General features: G+C 48.1%; 2 protein-coding genes across 4 annotated transcripts; one reads left to right on the forward strand and one right to left on the reverse strand.

Annotated features, from left to right (window-relative positions):
* The first annotated feature begins 1,603 nt into the window (after window positions 1-1,603).
* Window positions 1,604-7,777, forward strand: LOC122374099 (NADH dehydrogenase [ubiquinone] 1 alpha subcomplex subunit 7-like). 3 transcript variants are annotated; one of them, XM_043352644.1, is made up of 4 exons: window positions 1,604-1,692; window positions 1,971-2,064; window positions 4,771-5,024; window positions 7,607-7,777. In XM_043352644.1, the coding sequence occupies exons 2-4, from the start codon at window positions 1,990-1,992 to the stop codon at window positions 7,692-7,694; spliced, it is 417 nt and encodes a 138-aa protein (XP_043208579.1). In that variant the 5' UTR covers window positions 1,604-1,692; window positions 1,971-1,989; the 3' UTR covers window positions 7,695-7,777. The 3 variants fall into 3 exon arrangements, with proteins under 3 accessions (XP_043208579.1, XP_043208580.1, XP_043208581.1); XM_043352645.1 differs by having other exon boundaries at window positions 1,637-1,851; XM_043352646.1 differs by having other exon boundaries at window positions 1,637-1,661.
* A 1,428-nt stretch (window positions 7,778-9,205) lies between these two features.
* LOC122374100 (protein SSUH2 homolog) lies at window positions 9,206-22,220 on the reverse strand. Its single transcript, XM_043352648.1, has 8 exons — window positions 22,119-22,220; window positions 20,832-21,089; window positions 18,960-19,159; window positions 18,491-18,628; window positions 12,233-12,340; window positions 11,786-11,961; window positions 11,143-11,350; window positions 9,206-10,654 (listed from the first exon to the last, which is right to left on the reverse strand). Exons 2-8 carry the CDS (start codon window positions 21,019-21,021, stop codon window positions 10,508-10,510), a joined length of 1,167 nt encoding a protein of 388 aa, XP_043208583.1. The 5' UTR covers window positions 21,022-21,089; window positions 22,119-22,220; the 3' UTR covers window positions 9,206-10,507.
* Window positions 22,221-23,180: the final 960 nt, after the last annotated feature.

Here is a 23,180-nt window from a genome sequence, read left to right on the forward strand (position 1 = left end):
TCAACGTTGCTGGCGTTAAGATAATTATTAATTTTCAATTTTCGGTTCCATCCAACCATTTTACGTTCAGTGCAGCAGGAACTCCAGATTTGACCCGATACCGATCGGATAGTCGGTGGGACCGTCTCTTGTCTTGTCTCTTCCGTCTTTTCGCAATCACTGACATATCGGTACAGGCGTCGGCGTAGAAACCGGCGGGGGACGGGATTACCTCTCCGAACCAAGGGTGGATACAGGGGGAGGGGGGCAATGGGCCATGGCCCCTCCTTTGACGCAAAAAGAAGGTGACCCCCTTTTGGACCCCCTTTTATATTCTGTGTTCTTTCTCAGAAACGACCCATTTATTCACGATTATTTTCACTTTTTCATCGACGCCAAGGCCAGACATCTAAAATTTTTGTCCCAATATGACAATGGCCGTGTTTAACCATCCTCCAAACCGGAATCATTGAAGGAAAAACAACGTTATTTTTGTCCCATAGGCATCAAAGCTTTGAGTAATAAATGACTTTTCTCTTTATGCAGCATTCACGTTCATCTGCTTTGCATGCAGAGCAGGGCGCAAAAAAAGTACCTCATCACAGCCGGCTTTCCCAATGGAACTTTCACTGCTCACTAATACTAATAGTAATAATTCAAGTTTTGTGCTTCATTAGTTTTTGTTCGGATATCACTGCCCACCTTGTAGTTGTAGAGGTTGCAGTTTTGTAGCGCCGTCGTTTCTCTACATACACGACCACACAAAGAACTTTGGAATTGCTCGTTAACTGTAGCTTTTGTGAGCGTTTAAGAATTTCATGTTTTTTGCCCATTTTTGCTCGAACAGTTTGACATCAATTACTCCTGACCTAAGGTGACCTAAGACTTGAAATTTTGTGCGAAGGTTTCAAATTGATGCCCGGTAAGGTACTAAAAATTTGGCGGCGCTGCGCGCCGCCGTTTTTCGCTTTTCAAGAAAACCCACATGGGGGCCAAAATGACCTCCAATCAGGGCGCGGATTAACCTCTCTCTTTAGAAAGGCGTTACTTAATGTTTGGCCGGGGTATACCTACTAGTTATTGATACCACTGATAGGTTGATACTACTGATTGGCATTTGCAAGGGCGCAGTCAAGTTGGGACTTCCCCCGCCCCTTACAGCCAAGGTAGGTGCGTATATTTTTTAGCAAAATTATTTTTTGGCAACCTTCCAAAATAAAGTGGCTGAAACCCGAGGAAAGAATAGGATTTGGGGGTAGGTAAGGTTCTGCGGGCTCCATCCTAACGAAAAACCTAATGGTATTGCCGCCCACCCCCCTTTCAGATGCCCCTGGATCCGCCTTTGCCCCGAACTTTATTCCCCCTCTCAACTTTTCCTGTAAAAGTAACCCTGATCTTGGGCCACTGTAATCTGTATGCCCACCTGCCATGCTACAAAGAGGATGAGTGCTGCTGTTTTTTCGTGAGAGATGTGAGCTTTACTAAAGTCCATCATTGATATTTTGTATTTTTGGACAATGGGCATTGGGCATGACGCGCTAAGTCGTTGAACGATTCTGATTTCTAATAGCACGGTTTTTGGTTCGTGGGAAGAATCCTTTAAAGTTGGTAGCAATTTGGAAGTTTTCGTATCGTTGCGAAAACGGCGCTTTATAGACGTAATAGTTTTGATAAGTTTGGCTGTAATTATTTATTTTGCTTTGTTTTTTGGGGGTAGGTTGATGTTTTTCTCGTTTGTTTTTTACTAAAAAATTAATTACACAATTACACACTTAATAAGCTGCATTTAATATGCATATCATATATTTTAGTTAAGTTTTGCTTGTGATAAGGAGTAAGGATATTCGGTAACGGCTGGTTAGATGGTTTCAGGTAATTTCATTTTGTTATATTATGACGTGTGTTTAGTTATGTTAAATTAAGTTTTTATATGGAGTATATTTTTTAAGAACTACAGCTCCTTTACTTACATGTATTACTTTCTTTTTCAGGCCAAAGTAAGCCGAGATCATGCCTCCCAGGCCACGTGTTGAACACAGAGACATCTCGCCCATCATGCAGATGTTGAGAAATGCGCTGCTGGGGGTAAGTTTTCTCATTCTCTGATTCAAATATCATTTTTTAAATTATTTTCTTGAAGTGGTTAGGCTTTCAGTTTCAGCCCTAAATATGTCATATACCTACGGGGAGAAAGTACCTAACCAGGAAACAACTACAAGTGGTTATACATTGGCTGTTGTCACAGTGTCTACTGTCTGTCACATTGTAGGTATCAAGTCATTAAAGCTTCCAATGTGCATGAACTCAGCTAGATAAAATGGACTTTGGTAGGTATGGAAGGCCTTCAGTTGAAATGGTAGGGTGCAGACTGCAGATGATGGCAGTGAATTATAAGAAACTACCAATGATATATTTAGAGCATCTTGTTTTGACAAAAAAGATACTAAAGAAGCATATTTTACTATTTGTTCTTATTGCCTATCAGCCTAAAGGTAGTGTGCCACCTTTGAAAGATTTCCCATTTTATTTTTCCTAGGATAAGAAGCTTCTGTTTTTACCTAATATCGCAAAAAAAAATCAAAAATGGGCCTGGAAAGTGGAATAGTGCCTTTTTCGCCTAAAAGTTTATCGGTTTTTCGATATGTATAACAATTGTAGTGGGCTGACCTGCAAACAGGCGTCGGCAACAATCGCGAATGCGGCGCACATGTGACAATAAGCAAAGGTCATTATAGAGTTACGACGTACGGGAATGAGTTATCAGCTGTCTAATCGTAGACAACACAATGTAAGCCTGTATTGGTATTGTTTCTTTTATTTGGCTGTCGAACATTATTTATGGTTTGAAATATGATTTTATGTAAAATAATTGATATGAAAAAGCCGTCTCTTAAGTTATGACCCCATTTCACCACACGCAAGTGGCAGAAATGACAATGATCAGCTGACGCATTTTTCTTGGCCGAAGTCAGAGCGCGCGGCCTGACGCACCACCACCGCACCACAAAGTATGAGCAGAAGCCGCGCCCAAAGCCAGGGCCCCGGTAACGTGAGGTAGCCGAGTCGGGGCAGCGTGCGCTGACCCAAGCCGGGGCCGCAGCTTTGGGCGCGGTCTACCGCATCCCCGCGGGCAGCCCCGGGCTATCACATGACACCGGGAGGACGCGCGGCCCCGGCTTGGGTCAGCGCACGCTGCCCCGACTCGGCTACCTCACGTTACCGGGGCCCTGGCTTTGGGCGCGGTCTACCGCACCACCTAACAGGCGTGTTCGAAACCGCAGGAGATGATGATGAACGGGTTTATCGAAACTTGATTGGATGAGCATATCGGTAATAGCGATTTCAGTGTGTGCATTTATTGTTCATAGTGGTGTGAAATGTGGTTGGGGTACGACCGACAACCCGTCGGGGCGAATTTCGCACTGGGGTACTCAAAATTTGAAGAATTTAAGACGTTTCCATGAGTTTTGAAGGTATGGATAAGTTCTAAAAATCCGGTTCTCCTTATCTGGGCCATGAACTCCATACGGCCCAGGAAAGCTGGCACACTACCTTTAACCCTCGCCGGCACAGGCCAGGCCCCCCAGGCCCCTGGTCGAGCTAGAGCTTCGCGGAAAAAACGAGCGTGTTGCCCGTCACGAGAGGAAGCCGATGATACCCAATTTTAAGGTCCTAGGTCATCGGGTGACCTTCCAGGTCAGGTCAATGACCCGAAAACCGGGAAAATCGGGACCTGTTAGAAAGTCGTAAAGTGTGGCTGTCATGTGGTTTTCCGGGGTGCTGATCACGAATATCGTGTTAGTTTTGATCAGAGATGATGTCTTGAAGCATTTAGACCAGATCGGGTCAGGTCAGGTCAGGTCAACCGGTAGGGGTTGTGACGGGTATTCGTAATACGTGTCAACCGCCTCTGACAGCTTCGTAACATGTTACGAAGGCACCAAAACTACTTCGTAAATGTTCAAATGGTTGCTAAATTCGAATTCAGCTCCAAAAACTAGCCTAGAAACAAGTAAAACTCGAAAAAGTGAACCGAGGTCACCCGAGGTCACCAAAGGTCAATGACCTGACCTGACCTTCAGGTGACCTTGACACCCACCCTTATGTATGGGAGCAGCATCAAATCACATGTTTGAACGTTTGAAACCACGAGAAGGTTGCAAACGCGCGGCTAATGCGAGCCGACATACGCCGAATCGCGATTCCGGCCAAACATGGTCTCGCAAAAGAGGTCACAGGTCAAGGTCATTTGGGTCAGGGTCATGAAATTTTCAGGGTAGGTGTCAAATTGATCAATGCGAGGGTACTGAAAGTTTCGTCGCGATCGGCCGCTTTTTACGCGAGTTATTCGCGAAAAACCTTGGGGGGGGGGTTGCATCACCCCCCCCCCCCCCTGTGCCGGCGAGGTTTAATTTAACTTCAACTTAGCATTCCAAATTTCTGATGTATTATTGAGACAGGGCAGAAACAGTGAGCTCATCAGCATAGGCGGCGGAACGGGGAGGGCACCGAGGCACTGTGCCCCCTTTGATTTTGGCATTTTAACATTAGCCCTATGGGCGTTGCATGGAAAGAATGGGACCAAAATTTGGCAGTGCCCCCCCCCCCTTAATTGAAGGTGTTCCGCCGCTACTGCTCATCAGTCATGCTTCTCAATTTTATTATCAAGCATTAAAACACTATTGAGAAGCCATCTCCATTCACTCTCCAGTAGGTATGCTGTTTTACTCCAAGTTTCCCTCTACTCCCACCCCAAATCCCAAATGACTCACTGCCACCACCGCCGTGCAGCGGAAGGCCACGCCGGCGGTGCGGTTCCCCGACTCGCAGGCTGTGGCGCCGCGCACGCAGCCGCCGCCCGAGCTGCCCGACGGGCCTTTCCACAAGCTCAGTGCCAACTACTACTTCACTCGGGACGCGCGCCGTGAGGTGCTGCCGCCGGTGCTGCTCGCCGAGAACACCGGCGCCGCGCTGCTCACCGCCAAAAAGAGCAAGAAGGAGAAGAAGAAAGAGAAGGAGGCGGCGGCGGCGGCGGCCGAGACCGAGTGAGTACCAGGAGGGGGGGGGGGGGGTGGAGTACCGGGGGTACCTGGGGTTACGGGTGTCATGGGTTGTGGAGATAGAGGTTTATTGTTTATTGTTTATTACGCACGAAACAACCACAGGCTCCAGGCCCACTTACGGCTGCAGTCACATAACATACATGGGGCACATAAAAGATTCACGAACATAAAAGATGAATGACTAGACAGCGTAGATTAAGCATACGTAGATAGCACCGCTGCCTCAGCCATGGACATCAGTAGGAACCCTCACTGTTTGCGAACTTAAAAACCTGAGATCTAAAAGAAGATGGTGAGTAAAAGAAATCAGTCCCTGGCGCTTTTTTCAAAAGCGCGTTGCATGTTTCCGGTAGCCGCGACAGGAAGCCGTTACGCACAGATTTCACTCGCCCGCCCGGCACATGGAACATGCCAGTGTGACGGGTGCGTCGTGAGGGAACAGCCAGCGAGAACACGGATACAAGATACTGGCAGTCCAGGCGGTCATGCATGACAGACTGCAAGAACCTCATGTCGGTTTGAATCAGGCGAGCTTTGATGGACTGGATTTTAAAATGGTTCAAGAGTGTGGTGTAGTCCATGGAAGGGCAGCGGGGCTGAGTTTTACGCCCTAACCACATCAGAAACCTATGCTGAACACGTTCCATGCGTTTGAGATGAGTTGCGGCGGCCCCGGACCAGGTGACACTAGCGTACTCCATCACGGACAGCACGTGGGCTCTGTACGCTGACAAGATTGCATGATGATTGAAGTCTGGGCGGCGAGCACATGGGGACATCTGGACACTGCGCATCAGCAGACCGAGCATACGGTTCGCCTTGCCAACCGCGGCATCAACATGATCGGCAAAAGTCAGTTTTGCATCCAGGACGACACCAAGATCGCGTATCTGCTCGCATCGCTCCAGTTGATGTCCGTCCAGGTAATAAGTACCCTGTACCGGGGCCGTGCGGAGAGTGAATGATATCGTCTTGCATTTTGCTGGATTGAGCTTCAAGTGCCAAGTTTTTGACCAGTCGCGCAGACGGTTCAGATCGGCCTGAAGGGAAAGGGTGTCCTCGTGATTTCGAATGCGGTGAAAAATTTTGACGTCATCCGCGTATGCCAAACAGCCTGTCTTGATATTGCTTGGAAGGTCAGCGACATAGCAGGCGAACAAGATTGGGCCGAGAATGCTGTCTTCCGGGACGCCAGACAAGACTGGCGTCCACTCAGAGTGCTTCCCATCGACAATGACCCGTTGGGAGCGCTGGCACAGGTAAGACTCAATCCAGCAATCCAGAGGTGACCTTTGTTCTCTGCTGTTGTAAGCTTTAAGTTCATTTGAATCAATATTGTAAAATTTGATAATCTTACTTCGGATTTTGAGTGTTTCATCCAGTACCTACCAGCGCTATTCGAGTTTTATCTTGAAATTGTTTTCATGTTAAAGGGACCCTCCCACCTTCAAAAAAGTTTATGAATTGGCATGAAAGTGATGTCGCTCAGTTCAGAAAGAGCGAAAACGAATATCTACCAAATTTCACCGAAAAATATTCACCGGTTTTCAAGATATTAGACTTTTACTTTTGTTTACTTTTTTTGGATCTCCGCAGTTTCTAGCGACTTTATTTTAGAAGTGCGGCGTTTGCGGCAGATGTTGCGCGCAAATAGCATACACCACCGCGTGCTACAAAACGTTTTAGTCAAACATTTAAAAATCGTTAGATATCTGCGCTGACGTCACACATTCAGAGGGGTATTCCTAAGCATTAGCCCCTCTGAATCAAAATGCTGCAATTTTGAAATTCAATATTTTCGATTTAAGGCATTTCTCGATGTTGTGAGTGCCGAAACCGGTAATTGTGAGCCAGGGACCCCATTTTGGCTATCTCAACTCAAATCTAATGTTAAGGTGGGAGGGTCCCTTTAATTTGCTCCATCTATCGATAGATCTTGTTGGCGTTGTTTAATAGCACTTATTTTTCCGGCAAGATGGCAAGTTATAGTGCTTTCGTAACATGTTGCGACGTCGTCAGTGGTGGTTGACCCCTACTATAGATACCCAGCAGGACGCCTATATGACCTGACCTGACCGGACCTGGCCTAAATGCATGAAGGCATCATCTGTGATCAAAACTGAGAGAAAATTTGTGATCAGCACCCCGAAAACCCCACAACAGCTTCACTTTACGAAGTTCTACCAGGTCCCGATTTTCCCGACTTTTGGGTCACTGACCTGACCTTAAAGGTCAATCAATGACCTGGGACCTTTAAATTAGGCATCATTGGTTTCCTCTCGTTACGGGCAGCACGCTCATTTATTCCTCGAAGCTCTAGCTCGATCAGGGGCCGAACGGCAGGGCGGGGGGGGGGGGGAGTGTCCTACCGACCCCCTACACGCTAGACGCTGGAAAAGCCGCACACAGGCGAGGGTTAATATGTTTTTAATTGATGATTTCCAAACTCTGGATCTCCTCCCCGATACCGACCGTCTCGTCGCTTGTCTCAGCACCGACCCCCCCCCCCCCCACGATGCCTTGTCACTCTACCCCAGTACTGACACCCCCCCCCCCCCTGACAGTGCGGGTGCCCAGGTGTCTACGGTAGCGGCGTCGGCAGTGCCGCGTCCCGGCCAGCCCTACGTCTGGGACGGCCGTGCCGAGGTGTGATCGTCGACACCGACAGACGACGTCAGGGTGCGTGTACATAGGGAGCTAGGATACTATTGTGGTCAATACAGCTATGTCGATAGGTGGATGTGTTTTTGGGAGGGTTGGGGAGGGAAGGGGAGTGATGGATGGGGCGGCGTGGGTGTGTGCTGTCCAATGAAAGCTGCTCGATGCGGGGCTGGGGTGATAGCGTGGTGAATGGGGGTGTGGCTTGGTTCATTTGGTGGAATTTATCATATAAGCAAGGTGACATGGCTAAGGTCAAAGGTGTCAGATCTAGAACAAAGCAAGTGCAGGGCAATTGATTCAAGATAACCTACAAGTCGCAGCAACAAGTTCGATGTCTGTTTTCACTTATAGTTTTTGCGTTGTTAGTATCGAAACCCGCGGCGTCGGTGGTTTTCTTTTATCTTCACTGTTTCAACTCCCTCGCTCACAAGAAAAGTGTTGAGCAGGCATCTCGGAGTGGGTCAACATCAGCCCATGGTCGTATCGATCTGTCTGTGAATCCCGGCTCAACTCGCTGGGAGTTGGCCCTAGGTCTGCTCTGAATCCCGGCCCAGCTCCCTCGCAGCCTGGTTTAGGTCAGCAATGAACGCCGGTGTTGCCAAGTCGTTCTTCCGTCTGGGCCAAACTGTGGGCGTTGGAGTTCTCTATATACCGTGGGCGTTGGATGGGCGGAGCCGCGGAACTGGGCCGGGTCGGACCCGGCTCGCAGATACGACAGAAGTTGTTTTACATGGCACAATATTTCTCCAAACAGTCCTGAATTATTTTCTTTCAGCAATAGAAAGCCGTTGAAACATCGTTTTTATCATAATCGAGATTAATCAAGTGTTTCCATTCGGGATGCATGTTTAATTGGCGAATATGGACGGAATACCAGTTGTCAACTTTGAAGACCTTCATCTTTGGCCGAGCCTGGACCGGTTTTTGTAAGGTCTGCGGTGGACTGGAGCGATCATCACTGTGGCTTGTCTGTCCGGCCACCTCGTTTTTAACCGTGACGGCCCTGGGAGTCTGCTGCATCATTGCTGACCTCGCTGCATGCCAGGCACGCTCGGTGGGACAACTGGTCCGGGCAGAGGCACAAAATGATGCACTGGGCACTTGGCACCTGGCACCATGCCAGGGAAAGTTCCGGAAAGTCTCAGCACTTGACCACATCGCAGACCGGTGTGAACCAGTGTCAGCCCTGTACTCGGTCCGTTCTTGCCTGGTCAGAACAGAAGTGATTTGTGATCGGACAGACATGAGAGCGTGCCTGGAGTACTAAACGGGGCGGTACGGAGGGGAAGGTGGCGGTGTGGCCGCCGCTTTGCCGCCGCTATTGTGGAGCCGTGCGTGGGGGATATCTATTGTAACGGCCACGCGCGCACTGGAGACGAATGGTGGAGGCGATGCGTATTGGGTGGTGACTGGTGTGTTGCCCACAGTCTCAAGAAAACGCCATTTCCATTTCTCCATCAGGACCTAGTGTAGTATCCATTTCTCCATTAAGATGCAAGAGATTATGTGCGATGCTGTAGAATCTAAACACACACAAAAACAGCGAGGCAGCTAAGAACTCACAACCTGACAGCGGTAGCCACATGACATGCACTGTATGCTTGCATAGTCACATAGCTCGGCAAACAAAACTGCTATGTGTCACATCAGCCATAAAACACGAGGAGAAGTGCACGGTTCTTTTTCCAAGAAGATGTCCAAGTGATCCAACAATGTAATGGATCGTAATTATTTGCCCGAGTTCGGCTCAAAGCTAGCATAATTGTTGACAGGTAATTGCGACACTTCATAGTGTACACTGTACAACGTTAAATTACGAGAAGTTCTGGCAAGGTGCTGCGAGGCATTCTTTGCTAAGTCAGACATATAATGGTTCTAAAATTGAATTGGCAGACTTCGCCTCACCTCACCAGTAGCCAGTAGGCGAGAAATGCGTCAGCAATCTGGATCAGTCCACTGAGCATTCGAGCTCAATTCCATTGTAGTACTTGCCACAAATACCGGCTTTACCCACGATTTCGGGTGTTGTTTGCAAAAATAGTAAAATATAACATCCATCTCAATCTTGGCAGCTATTTAGCCTCGTATAAAAGCTGATTAAGATTGAAAAAGTCATTGTAATGACTCAAATGGGACTAGTATTCAAGAGTAGAAAATGGGGGTAAAGGACGTCTTCATCAAAATATCCCGAATGATTCTGGAAAATGGCTATCAAAATTTTCTCCCCGTACCGATTTCCAACAGACGTCAATGTCCCAAACAACCCCACCCCAGTTTCTCCCTCACGGCACAATTACAAGCAAGGGCATCAGCCGCGTTATAACACCACGCAGAGCGTGCCGCGTGTTCTTCACACCTCCGGTACCGCGGCCACCCTCCCCAGTCCCCACCCCTCCGTTGCCGGGCGATCCTGCGTCACCAGCGTTTATACCAGCCCTGTGATGGATCACTTTGCAGTTGACCGAGTCATTACGAGCCGAGCGGCTGGCTCTGCAGTCCGACCGATCCCGGTCTCTGTCCTGGACTCACACACCCTGTGAAAGCCGCACGAGCGCACACTCCCTACCCACAGACAGTTTAGGGACACTGAACAGAAACGCACCGCCTTCCTCTGCCGCTCAAGCCACGTTGTCCTGTCTCGAGTCTCTGCGTTCTCACGCTCTGAGTCAGCGCTGGTAGACCGTCATTCCGCCCGGCTGGGCCGTCCCTCATCGCTGCAACACGCGCTGGTGTTATGGTGTTTATCCTTCCACCGCTCGCCGTGTGATGGTACGGGAGGCGGCTCGGAGCGATCTCCGACGCCGTTACATCAGCACGCAGCAGCCGCAGCACTGGGACGGGTAGTCCGGGAAGTGGACCTTGTTCTCGTTGCCGTAGATGTGGAAGACGCCCTCCTTTCCGTCCAGAACGTATTCCACCGCGTTTACGGGGACAATCTCCACAGAATGACGCTGCGGAGGGCAGATGAAAATGACGTCAGAGGGGGTACAGTCCTCGAACGGACAGACATCGCATGGTGCAAGGTGACTGATAAATCACATTATTTTATCTGACTGCAAGCAGTTCTAATAACATTGTTCGTCGTGCTGAGTTGCGAGCGAACGATGCAATACGATTGTCGTTGGCGGCGACTAAACTCATTCACACCGAAACGCGTAAACAAAGTATGTAGATACCAAGGACTCTGCACTGAATGTCCTTCACATCCAATAAGCCTTGCAGCAAACTACCCAATGTGTTTCAATCATACTCGTCGAAGCAGTGCTGTGCGTCTCCTTGATTGCATCAGAGCGTAGTGGAAACTTATGTCGGCTTTCCTCGGTTGGCGATGTCCTCCGGACCAAGATTACTTTATCCGGACAGTCCGCGCACCAAATACCCTACTAATCATCATCCTGTGACCAGTCGTCGGTCAGTATTATCTGGTGACCACTCTCACCTGCATGAGGATCCGCTCGTTGGGCCACTTGGTGGCGTGCTTGTGGACCAGGTCCTGCGAGGCCTGTCCGATCTGGGGGTCCAGGAAGCCGGCCACCGGTGCCACTCGGGGCTGCTCGTCGCTGAAGGCCACCTGACCGCTGGCCGACTTCACCAGCTTGTCCGGCAGCGCCGTCTTCTCCAGCACGAACGTGTCGTCGTGCTTCTTCCTGGACGTCAGGGAGACAGAGATAATAAAATGAGAGCCGCACATGTGTTTGCCAAGTCCTTCAGGGTATACAAGATGCCTTTGACAGGCGCCTATATACTTACATAGATCAGCTTCGGCGAAAGGAGATGCTCTGTTTAAAATGCCGAGTTGTACGGACGGTAAACAAACTAGAGCGCCGTATGTACATCGGCCGATGGCCATGGGTTAAGTCCTGCCCTCTGTTTACAAGTCGTCCATTAGTGAATGTTTTGCGCCTTAGACGTGCGAACAGCCACGGTTGGCGCTCCAGTCATCTCTACGCGGTCTACCTACTGTCCCTACCTAGCAGTAAGGCGAACGCACGTCAGGCAAACGCACGTCAGGCAAAGGCACGTCACCTTCCGATATCGAGCGTCCCGTGTCCCTGGCTCCCGCACCAGCCCGCGGTCCTCACCAGGTGACGGTGAGCTCCACGTAGCAGCGCAGGTAGCGGCGCCCGTCACACGTGGAGCACGTCTTCATGCCGGTGGTGTGGCACCAGGTGCACGGCTTGGTGCCGCGACCGTCGCACCAGGTGCACTGTTCGTCACCAATGCGCGTCCCGGTACCCGAGCAGCTGCTGCAGGTCTCCTGCAACAGCCGAACGATAAATGGGGTGTTGATAAACATGGAGCAATTGGCGTAAAAGACAAGGACCAAAAGACCAATAACATTAGCAGTATGCGAGTAGTCATTAGTTTGATATTCGACGTTCCTTTTACTCACTTTGCTCGTCTGTTTTTACAGCTAACGTTTACCGATCTCCGGACTCCGACCGGCAATTGTGAAGCTGTATAGTTGCCGCTGTTGACAGTTTCTCTCGGTTTGTCGTAACTCGTATACCCCGATGCGGACTACTCACGTGTCCGCGGCCGTCACAGTCACCGCAGCGGATATCGCCGTGTCCGCGGCAGTCGTGGCAGGGCTTCACCACCTGAGTGTTGGGCACCTCCACCTTCTGGGAACCGTCCTGTCGACACAGAGCGGAGGCAGAGGTTAGGTGGGCGAGAGAGAGAGAGAGAGAGAGAGAGAGAGAGAGAGAGAGAGAGAGAGAGAGAGAGAGAGAGAGAGAGAGAGAGAGAGAGAGAGAGAGAGAGACCGACACCTCCTGCTGCTCCCGTGAAACCTTTGTGTGAAAAGTCAAACGTTCAACATTATTACTATCATTTCACGAGCTCAATGACTATGTAAGAAAGATATGCTCTACCGTTCTTCTTTCTTTTGCGTATTAACCGTCCTTGCCTAACACTTACCAGTTCCAAGCCTGGAGATGCTTTCAACATCCCGCGATATGTGACTCATCATACGCTGCACATCTCTCCTAAACAAAAATAAACACACATCATCAGGCGCATACACTGAAAGAAAAAAATACCACCCTAGTTAGTTTTTGGGTGGTGGTCATATTTTGAACAGCCTTTTACTTATGGTAAACCAGTTTACGATCCAAATACTAGGCCCAATATCAAAGGAATACTATGCAACTACCAATGCTCATCAAAATACCATGGTCTTAGTACGGTAATATTTTTTCATCATACTACCTTGAAACTAAAGCATAACTAATAAGAAACCAAAGCTCTACTAACGCTAGTATTATCCTGGTACCGCCTACTAAGAAAAATACCACCCTAGTTAGTTTTCGAGTGGTGGTCATATTTTGAACAGCCTCTTACCTATGGTAAACTAACTTACGACCCAAATACTAGGCCTAATATGAATGTAAAACCATGTGAATACCAATGCCAGTAAAAATTACCATGGTATTAACACGGTAACTATATGTCGTCATACCATGCCCAAAAACCCACGTGATACTAGCACGAAACTAGGACTTTACTATCGTTAGCTACTCCCTGGTAATGCTTACTAATGACTTATCATGGTAAAACCATCCTTTTGTCATCTGGATACCAGCTTTGCTTTGCTGGCCAACCATCGTAAAACAATAGTTTACTATGTGACATTTATTGTGATATTACCAGTCGGTTAACAGGATCTTACTAGTCATCAACCAGCATGCTTCATATGCTGTGCTTTAGCCTATCCATGCCAAATTTGTTTATCATTACGACAGCCACTTACTGATGCACAACAGCATGCATGACAGTATCTACCTAGCAGTCGACAAAGCAGCTCTTCACTTTTCCAAAGCATCTACCTAGTAACCTACATGAAATATTTCACACATAAAAAGCATTTGGCCACAAACAAAGTTACGTCTGCACATAACCAAACAACGCGCATGAACAACAATTATTACAGTTCACTTTATCATCACAATGCAATCGGTCTCTTTTCACACAATCGTTGAATGTCGCCCTTCCAGCGATTTATCACGCAACACCTTCTCCAAGGGCATTGGTAGCCATATACCGAAGGTTCGAACTTCGAAAGCCAGCTCTGGAAAAGAGCAGGCATTGATATAAGATAAACCAATGGAAAGATTGATTGTGTGTGCTGCAGTGACACTCTATCTCCTACCCCTCCCACCTTGACTCGCAGTGTCCCGTGACCTAGCTCCCAGTTTGATGAAACAAGGATTTAAGATAAGTTGTTTTAAAAAAATGGCAGCATCTAATAGAACAGGGGATTTGTAGGGTGAGGAATTTAGCAAATTTGGGACATTAGGCCAGAGGCTGGTTCAGGTAAAATGCCCTATAATGAATTAATTGCCATGAGGTGCAGTGTTGAGTGTTGGCAATAATTCAAAAATTCTACTCTTAACCAGCGCCCCACTGGGGTATGTTCTGTAACGCACTTCACTGGGGGAGGCGGGGGCTATTTATAGAACCCCCCCCCCCCCCGCTCCAACTCCGAAACTACTGGGCCGATTGTCAAAACTGAAACGGCGTCTGATAGCCCTGGAAAAACTGTCGAGCAAAACCTAATTTTATTGACCTCGAGATCACCGTTGACGTCACAGGTCAGATCAAAATAAAAATTAGCAACGTTTTGGCTTGTTAACCCTCCCCCGTATAGGGGGGGGGGGGTCGAACGGACTCCCCCTCGGTTTTTCGCGAATACCTCGCGTAAAAAGCGGCCGACCGCAACGAAGCTTTCAGTACCCTCGAGTTATAATCAATTTTACACCTACCCTAAAAAATGTAATGGCCCTGACTAATGACCTTTGACCTGTGACCTACTTTTCGAGACCATGTTTGGCCGGAATCGCGATTCGGCGTATGTCGGCTCGCATTTGCCGCGCGTTTGCAGTCCTTTCGTGGTTTCAAGCGTTCAAACATGGGATATGATGCTGCTCCCATGCATTAGGGTGGATGTCAAGGTCACCAGAAGGTCAGGTCAGTTCATTGACCTTTGATGACCTCGGTTTACTTTTTCGAGTTTTATCAGCATCTTTCTAGGCTAGTTTTTTTTAGCTGATTTCGAATTTAACAACCATATATGAACATTTACGAAGTAGTTTTGGTGCCTTCGTAACATGTTACGAAGCTGTCAGAGGCGGTTGCCACCTAGTGCACCTACTACGAATACCCGGCAAAACCCTTACTGGTTGACCTGACCTGACCTGACCCGACCTGGCCTAAATGCATGAAGACATCATCTATGATCATAGCTAACATGATATTCGTGATCAGTTCCCTAAAAAAACCCAATAGCAGCCACGTTTTACGACGTTCTAACAGGTCCCAGTTTTCCCCACTTTTGGGTCATTGACCTGACCTGGAAGGTCAACCGATGACCTAGGACCGACGACCTAGGATAAAATTGGGTACCATCGGCTTTCTCTCGTCACGGGCAGCACGCTCGTTTTTTCCGCGAAGCTCTAGCTCAATCAGGGGCGAAACGGCAAGGAGGGGGTTCAACGGACCCCCCCTTAAACGTTCGTGGCTGGAAAAACACCAATACGGGCGAGGGTTAACCCCCACCCTACTGTGGGGAGGGCTATTCATAGCCCCTCTCGTGTTTACGCAATATCTTTAAAACCGCTGGACGTATCAAAACAAAGCTTTTAGGACCTTCGGCTGCATCAATTTATTTGACACCTTGTGCACTAATAAAATTTTCGTAGCTACTATAGATCGGCCGGAAATGACGCCAGAGTGACATCATGTTCGGCCGATTTTGATGCAAAGCATTGAACAACGGTAATCGCTCTCAAGATCTGAGTTTTAACCCGGCAAGCGGTGGGCCTCCCGGCTACCTTCCGCGCGGTGGGAGGGGGGGATTTTTGACCCCCCCCCCCCGAATCTCCGAAGCTACTATGACGGATCGGTAAAATTTAAATGGCGTTCGATAGCCTTGTTAAATTTGTCGAGGGAACTTCAATTTCATTGACCTCGGGGTCACCGATGACATCACAGGCCAAGTCAAAGATAAAATGTTTCACCGTTCACGGGTCTTTTAAGGAATGCGCTGCAACATCGAGTAAAGGGCATTTTGTCAAAAATCAGCGATAGGGCGTGAGTTGCCTATTATACGAGCATATGTTGCTATTGGAGGTCACTGATAATACCAGGTCCGATCACCAAGGGTCAGCACATGAACCTATCTTTACTAAGTAGGGTTGTGCGATGCATGTTTTATGGCCAATTTTTCATATTCGCCTCAATGGTGTTGGTTATAAGACCATCAGGGACGGTTTTTTGGTCACTTTCTGGTGGAGGTCAGGTCAATGTCAGGTCAAAAAGGTCAAATTTCAGGTCAAAGTTGATAGTTTCGCATAAAATTGGTATTGATTCGATGCCACTCGTCACGGCGAGTCTAATGGTGGTCTTTGTTTTGCGCTTTGTGGTCTAGAATTGCCAAAATCGAGTTTGAAAATTTGACGTCATTAATTTTGAACAGTTTTTTTTTTGTTATAACTTGGCAAAAAGGAGTTATCGATCTAATACTTGGAATGTGAATAGAAGTCCATAGTGGCTATTACATATATTCCGTTTGTTTCGAAAATCGAAAAACTTTTGGGATTTTTTGGCTATTATATCTATTTCTTTTTATTTTTGGGGTCAACTTCAAAAACAAAATCGAGAGAACAGTATAGTAGCCCTGGTAATTCTACACATTTCATGTCTTGAACATTTTTATGCATAATCAAATTTATAGACCTGACAGCTCTTCCCGCGAAGCTTTTTTTTGGTCGACAATGGCAGAAATGACGTCACTCCGACGTAGCGGCCAACTTATCATAGCCTTTGGAAAAAAAATTGGTCACAATGTGCAAAAGGGTACTGAAAGTTTGGTGAAGATCGGCGCAGCGGTTCTGGAGATATATCGAAAAAAAAAACTAAAGATGGATGCAAAAAATGCCCCCCCCCCCCACCGCCTTGAGGGTTAAGCTAGATCCTTTTTTTTGCATGGGTGGACTCTACAGGGCTACCAAACTGATTTCGGACTTTCGAAATGTTGAATATTTTGAAAATTATAAATGTAAAAACTCAGAAATTGTATTTTTTATTTTTTTACATATACGTTTCTGAATGAAAAAAAGCAGAATATGACCACGTTTCCATGGGCATCACTGATCCGGATCAGTAAAAATGGATTAGCTAATCCAGTATAGTTAGACAATATATGAAAATGAAAATAAGGGATTAACTGATTATATAAGCCTAATCCACTTGGAATTATATCATGTAACGAAGAGTTCGAGAAATATAATACGATTTAAGTTTGCTGATCCGGATCAGTGATGCCCATGGAAACGGGGTCTATATGTGTTTGAACACATATGCGTTGAATATATGTGAACTTCATCTGACAAACACCTTTTTTGTTGAAAAATGTCAACTTCAAAATTTGACCATTTTTGACCTAAAGTGACCTGACCTGACCTCAGCTATATTCAGCTAAAATGGCCTAAACTGACACATACAACACTGATTTCGATATATATGGCCTACATGAACCATAAAACATGTCTCACGTCACCGATGCACGATATAAAGCTTTCGTGACCTGGGATGAGATGGCCTTGACCTGAAAAATTCGAAGTACAAGTTCGGTACCCTCAGGTTATGTTACGCATATATTCACGAGTGTGCAAACAAAAAATGAGCCTGATCTGATTTGTTGGCCGGCGCCCAGAGTGCCAAGACGCTGATATTTTTACTTTGACCTGACCTGTGACGTCATTGATGACCTCGAGGTCAATGACATTAGGCTTCGCTCAACAATATTTCCAGGGCTACCAGGGGCCGTTTGAATTTTGACAATCGGCCCAGTAGTTTCGGAGTTAGGAGCCCCCCCCCCCCCCACTGTAACGTGCTGTAACGTGCTGTGGGGCGCGTTAGAGCACATACCCCAGTGAGGCGTGGGTTAACAAATAAAAAAACACGTTGATTTCCGACGCTGGGAAATGCCCGCAATGATACCCACCCCACCACCCTCCCCCTACCCGGTCCAACAGGGTCTCAAGGAAATTCAACAACATGAACCGAAACAAAGGCTGCGATCTTTGCTGGAAATGGCACTCGTGAGATAAGTATTATTATGCTGAAGATACAACGACTTACTTGTTATTTCCGAGTATCCTCCACCGTCAGCTACGCTAACCACCCACACAATCACCGTTCAAATATTTAAAACCACGGAGCACCTTCACAACGCCGGCGCGCGGCCGGAACTGACATGGCGGCGCCGCTGCAGCAGAGTCAGACGCACGTGGATTGTTAGTAAGGGTGTAGTGTTGTCATGGTGTTGCCATGGTATACCTTACCATAGCAGCAGAAGCACACCCAGGGAACTGTTGCAAGAAATTTCTGGCCTTTCGTCCATAAAACTATTAATTGCTCAGGGTCTCAGCTAGTCCTTGGATGACGCTCCTTCCAACATATCAAAAATTGGCAAACACCTCTATGGAAAGGAGGAGACTTGATCGCCGAATTCACCTGCTGGATCCGCCCGTGGAAAGGTTGATTTTACTATGGTAGGGAATATTAGCTTACGAGGGTATCTACTAGCCTCAGGTGGTTACCACCTTGTAAACTGGGGTACAAAACCACCCCTGATAAACGTAACCATGGTAATATCAACATGTCAAGGCAGGATAGTATTCAGCACCATAGTAGGCTGGTAGTAATATGATGGTAGGCTGATGGTAAAATTTACCAAAGCTAGTAACTTAGTAAATTGATGGTAAAAACTTTTTTCAGTGTACCTTGAACATTTTCTGAGGCGCTACGGGTACGTCCCAGGGCAGGGGCGGCTGGAGGCCGGTGGCTGCCAGCGCCGCGCCGTCCGACGGCTCGTACTGCCACTTGGTCTCTCGTGCCTCCGTGAACGTGTCCAGGGTGTACTGAGGGGAGGGGGGGGGGGAAAGGGAGCAGCGTGAGATAGGATGAGGAAGGCGAGTGGCGTTGGTTGGTTTCACACGAAGGTTGCGACGCCAGACGGCTTTTATAGTCTACATAGCACCTGTAACATTTATACCGTGTTACCAGTTACCGAAATTAAATTACACTCTCACCGATAGCAAGAGTTAAAAAGTATCTATTGATCAGAAGTCATAAGCTATTTATGATGCCAATTGCAAGCCTACGTGGTACATTGTGTGATTAGCGCTCGACGTATGCGTTATGCTAAGTCGTAACCGTCGACGGTAAAAGTATAAAAAAAAATGAACGGACCTTAAATGCTGACGACGGGGCGATGTTGACGATTTTCATGTCGTTGGCGGGTCCCTTTCCCCAGCAGCAGTTTTCCGAGACGAGCTGGTTGAGGCAGGCGCGCGCCTCGTTGTCGGTGAGGGCCTCCTGGTTGTAGGAGACCGGGCCCTGGTCACCGCCCCCCGATGGCGGCTCGTAGGGCGGCGGCGGGGGGAGGAAGCCTGCAGAACGGGCCGACATAGAACATTAAAGCGTATGTTTCTTGAGACGGATGTCAAGTGAATATCTAAACGGAAGTCATGTTGCTCAAGATATGTGGTGACGAAGACGACTCGTAAGGCAGTTCAATCCACGAAAAAGTTTCTGATTGTGCAGGCGAACCTTTTATCAGAATAGTTTTTAACCGAAACAATGCTTCCTTTATATATGACGAAAAGTGTGGCCATCACCTTCGGCAAACATATTGCCAGAAGAATGGGAATAGGTATAAAACAAACGAGCATTGCGGAACGAAAACCGCACGCTCCGACCGACAGCTATCGGCGAAGTGAGTACACAATACACCTGATGTTTGTGGACGCTATCAGTTCAGGAAAACCGAAAACAAGCAGCCGAAGCAGCCGGCCTCTGTGGGTCATTCAAAGAATCGGCTTCCGCGTCCCATTGACGGGCCGTTTCAAATACCTAATCTCCCTAATGGAATAACGCAATCGCGTCTGAGAGCCCAGACTTGAGCGTCAAACAGACGTGCTCACTGCTCAGGTACCGATAACCTAGGTACGCCGTACGAGTTCTTTCAAACTTGTGAGTTGTGTGCCGTGCGCAACGCCGGAAACTGATGCTTGAACAAGCGAACAAAGCGACCGTCCAGCTGTGCGCATACGTGCGAACCGTAAAAAGCCCGTCTCTTGAAGACCGGCATGGTAGGAGATTGACATTATAATCATTGATACAAGAACCTATTTGGTTTCCATCCGAACAGTACAATTGACTGAAGTGAACTTAATTTATTATCGTATTTTTAATGAATTGCACTTCATACAATTTTACCAATTAATCCATACAGCTAGTTGCCAAAATAATAGCCAACCCCCTATGAATCACAATCCTTTACGAGTACATATGTATACAGGCATCGGTAAAATCCTTTTTGAAAGGATTGCATTCCCAATCCACATTCCTAGTGCCGAAGTGGATTGCATTCCTACCCGCAATCCCCTTTTTTCTCTTGGATTGTGATCAAATCCGCAATCCTTTTTTGCAATCCTGTTGTATTATTATGTGCACTAGTGGATCTGGGGGAGGGAGGGGGGCATATGGCCGTGCCTCCATCCCCAAATCACCCACTTCTAGTACCTAGTCTTGCGAGTAATTCGTATCTAAGGCACAGGTATTTTATGGGAAATATTTTTTGCCTCAAACACCCCCACATTTAAACCTCTACCCAACCAGTGTTTTATATTTTTAAAACTCGCCCTCAAATACGCAATTTTGCTCCTCCTATGTAGTTCATCAGCGTATATTATTTTGAGCGTTTAAATTAAAAGCGTTTAAAGTATTTCAAGTTTCGATGTAAAGCCCTTGATAGCAAAGTACATTAAGCCGATGAAGCCGATCTCATAATTTTCAATCGCAACAAACCATTTCAAAGCACTAATCAAACACAATCCGGATTGGATTGCAAAAATTGGAAGTATGATGCAATCCAATCCGCAATCAAATCCTGTTTTTTGGAATGGATTTCAAATCCAGGTGCAATCCACCAAAAAGGAATGCAATCAGGATTTTGCAATCCTGCAATCACAATCCTACCGATGCCTGTATGTATATCGCCAAAAGGCGACACCAGCTGCTAGCTATCAACCCACACAGTTCCCGTCGTCGACCGCTCACCTCCATCGAAGTTGGTGCCCTCGTAGCCGGGCAGGTCACCGATGGAGTCGAGCGGCGGCGCCGTGGGCACCAGCTGACCCTTGACCTGTCGCTGGGAGCTGTCCTGGCCGGTCGAGTTGGCGCTGGTGGCCTGCCAGCCGATCTGCTGGCCGGTGGGCATCTCACCCATCGGGTAGTGCGGGCCCGACATGGCGGGGCGGCGGCGGGGCGTCCGGGGAGGGAGCGCGGCCGGCCGTGCTCACCACCGTCGGCGGGCAGCTGGGGGGGGGGGGGGGGGCAGGTCAGTGGGGGAGCACCCGGCGGGGAGGGGTGGCATCGTCCGGTGACAGTGCATCTACCGATTATACATGTCACATTTGTATATAACTTGCATTGCGTAATGTTCTATAGCGCGGATTTTGCATTGTGGAATGACGATATATTTCAGAGTACGGGTCGACGTCCAATACAGGGCAGGGCGCGTGACCAGCGGGCCAGGGGTACCCGCGGATGTCCTGGATGGCACAATCTTGGATGGCACTCATCAGGGGCCTCGCGTTACGCTGAAACCAAATTGTCATTGTTACTACTCTTTCTTACTTCTTAGACCTCGCCCTCATCTTCCTCCTTTTCCGCTCAAGCCTCCTCATACGCCTCTTCCTCCGCTTTCCTCTCATCGTGAGCGATTCCTCATGCACTAGTGTGAAACACAAGGAACGTTGTGGCGGAAATTAATTTCATTAATCATTGGCACGGCGTGAAACTGTCAGTCGTTGAATGATTATCAAACTTGTTACCTATCTCGAACGACAGCACCACAAATTTGCTCATTGGATTTGAACAATCACACAATTTCGATTGTTAGGTCGAAATACCTATTACGATATCAAATATCTCTTTTTGTACTCGACTAAATACCTACTTAAGTCAGAACGTCCCGTCCATTTTAGCCTCTGCTGACTATATATCACATTCATATCGTATACCTACGTCTAGGCTGAATAATACGGCCCCATTGACGCCAGGGCCCGCGGGTCCTGAATGCCACGATAGCTGCGATCTCCCTCCCCTCCCTCCCCTTCGGTTTCGGGCTGCAGCGACACCCGACCACGCGCTCGCTATTCATTCCAATTCGCCGCCAAGGCCAGGCCAACCGACGGCGCCGACGACCGTCCGCACCGCACGGGCCGATTCGCCGGGTCACCACGGCACTCACCACTGTGACACCATCGGTCAACACTACACACGAGCGAGCACAGCACCACCACGACACGTGACGGTCGGTCACCAGATCACCAATGCACCAACCTGAGAGAGCGGTGCCGGCACCACGCCCAGCTCACAGCTGCCCGACTCGCGCGCAGCCGCCGACCTCACCCCAGGCGGCCGACTGACGCCCGGCAGAGTGCGGGCTCGGAGGGAGGAGAGAGGAGGCACCGTCCGGCCCGGCTGGCCCATGTGGAGCGACCGCCAGACAGAGCAGCAACTTTGGCGGCCGCTCGGGACCGGCAGATACCCGACGGTTGATGATATATGCGATGGACCCACGTCACGTCATACTTACTCTCTGGTTGAGGAAGGGCAGGGTACCACTGTCGCCACTGCGATTTCTCGGAACATGGCAGTGATAAATTGGATATCTTTCCGGTGAGCTCTGATTTCGTAGCGCCAAACCATTTTCAGGTCAATGCACTTTCAAATGTGGTCATACATGAACCACTACATTGCCTAATAAGAGACGCTTCCGTAACACTGTCAGTTGTATGCAATTTTAGCACACAAGAGAAAAAACGGTTCAACTTTCGAAATGAAGCAATTTTAAGTCCCTACAGCTCAGAAGCAAAGTAATCTTTCTACAGCTTGCATATCTCAAACCGTCGCCACTCGCCGGACGTTTCGGCTTTCCACATAGGTCACGGCCGAAACGGTGCGGACACTGCCCCTGGGACCTCACCCGGGCTGACCTCATACATGTGAATAGAAATAAGACGCTAATTTGTTATCGAATGACATCAGCTTCCATATCTCACAATGATGAGACACCCGCGTTGAGAATGTGAGTCTCAAATTCTATTCACATTATCAAAGCGGGGGTCTCCCTGACTCCAGCGCTCGAAACGCGTCGTGCGGTACAGCATAACTTCAGGCGTTTACTAGTAGCGCCATCTATGGGGATAAATAATAGCTCAAAGTACAACAAACACTACGCCGAAGTTAGTGGTTTTGATTGACATTCCTGAAGGGGAAATGTGTAACTATTTGTCAGGGGGCGGTATATAGGCATTTGAGGCGAATTGCTAACAGAGCGAGGTAATGTATACTCACGTGAACTAAAAACAAAAAATCAGGTCAATAACCTTCAGGTTTTTT

This window comes from Amphibalanus amphitrite, unplaced genomic scaffold (genome assembly GCF_019059575.1).
Source record: "Amphibalanus amphitrite isolate SeventyFive unplaced genomic scaffold, NRLGWU_Aamphi_draft 001605F_arrow, whole genome shotgun sequence".
NCBI classification, from domain to species: Eukaryota; Metazoa; Arthropoda; class Thecostraca; order Balanomorpha; family Balanidae; genus Amphibalanus; species Amphibalanus amphitrite.

Excerpts from the sequence above, each read along its gene's own strand:
- LOC122374099 (XM_043352644.1), top strand. The coding sequence starts at position 1,990 with ATGCCTCCCAGGCCACGTGTTGAACACAGAGACATCTCGCCCATCATG. Across the intron at positions 2,065-4,770 it reads TGAGAAATGCGCTGCTGGGG|CGGAAGGCCACGCCGGCGGT; the intron begins GTAAGTTTTCTC and ends ACCGCCGTGCAG. Across the intron at positions 5,025-7,606 it reads GCGGCGGCGGCCGAGACCGA|TGCGGGTGCCCAGGTGTCTA; the intron begins GTGAGTACCAGG and ends CCCCCCTGACAG.
- LOC122374100 (XM_043352648.1), bottom strand. The coding sequence starts at position 21,021 with ATGTCGGGCCCGCACTACCCGATGGGTGAGATGCCCACCGGCCAGCAG. Across the intron at positions 18,629-18,959 it reads CCCCGTCGTCAGCATTTAAG|TACACCCTGGACACGTTCAC; the intron begins GTCCGTTCATTT and ends CCCTCCCCTCAG. Across the intron at positions 11,351-11,785 it reads GTGGAGCTCACCGTCACCTG|GAAGAAGCACGACGACACGT; the intron begins GTGAGGACCGCG and ends CCTGACGTCCAG.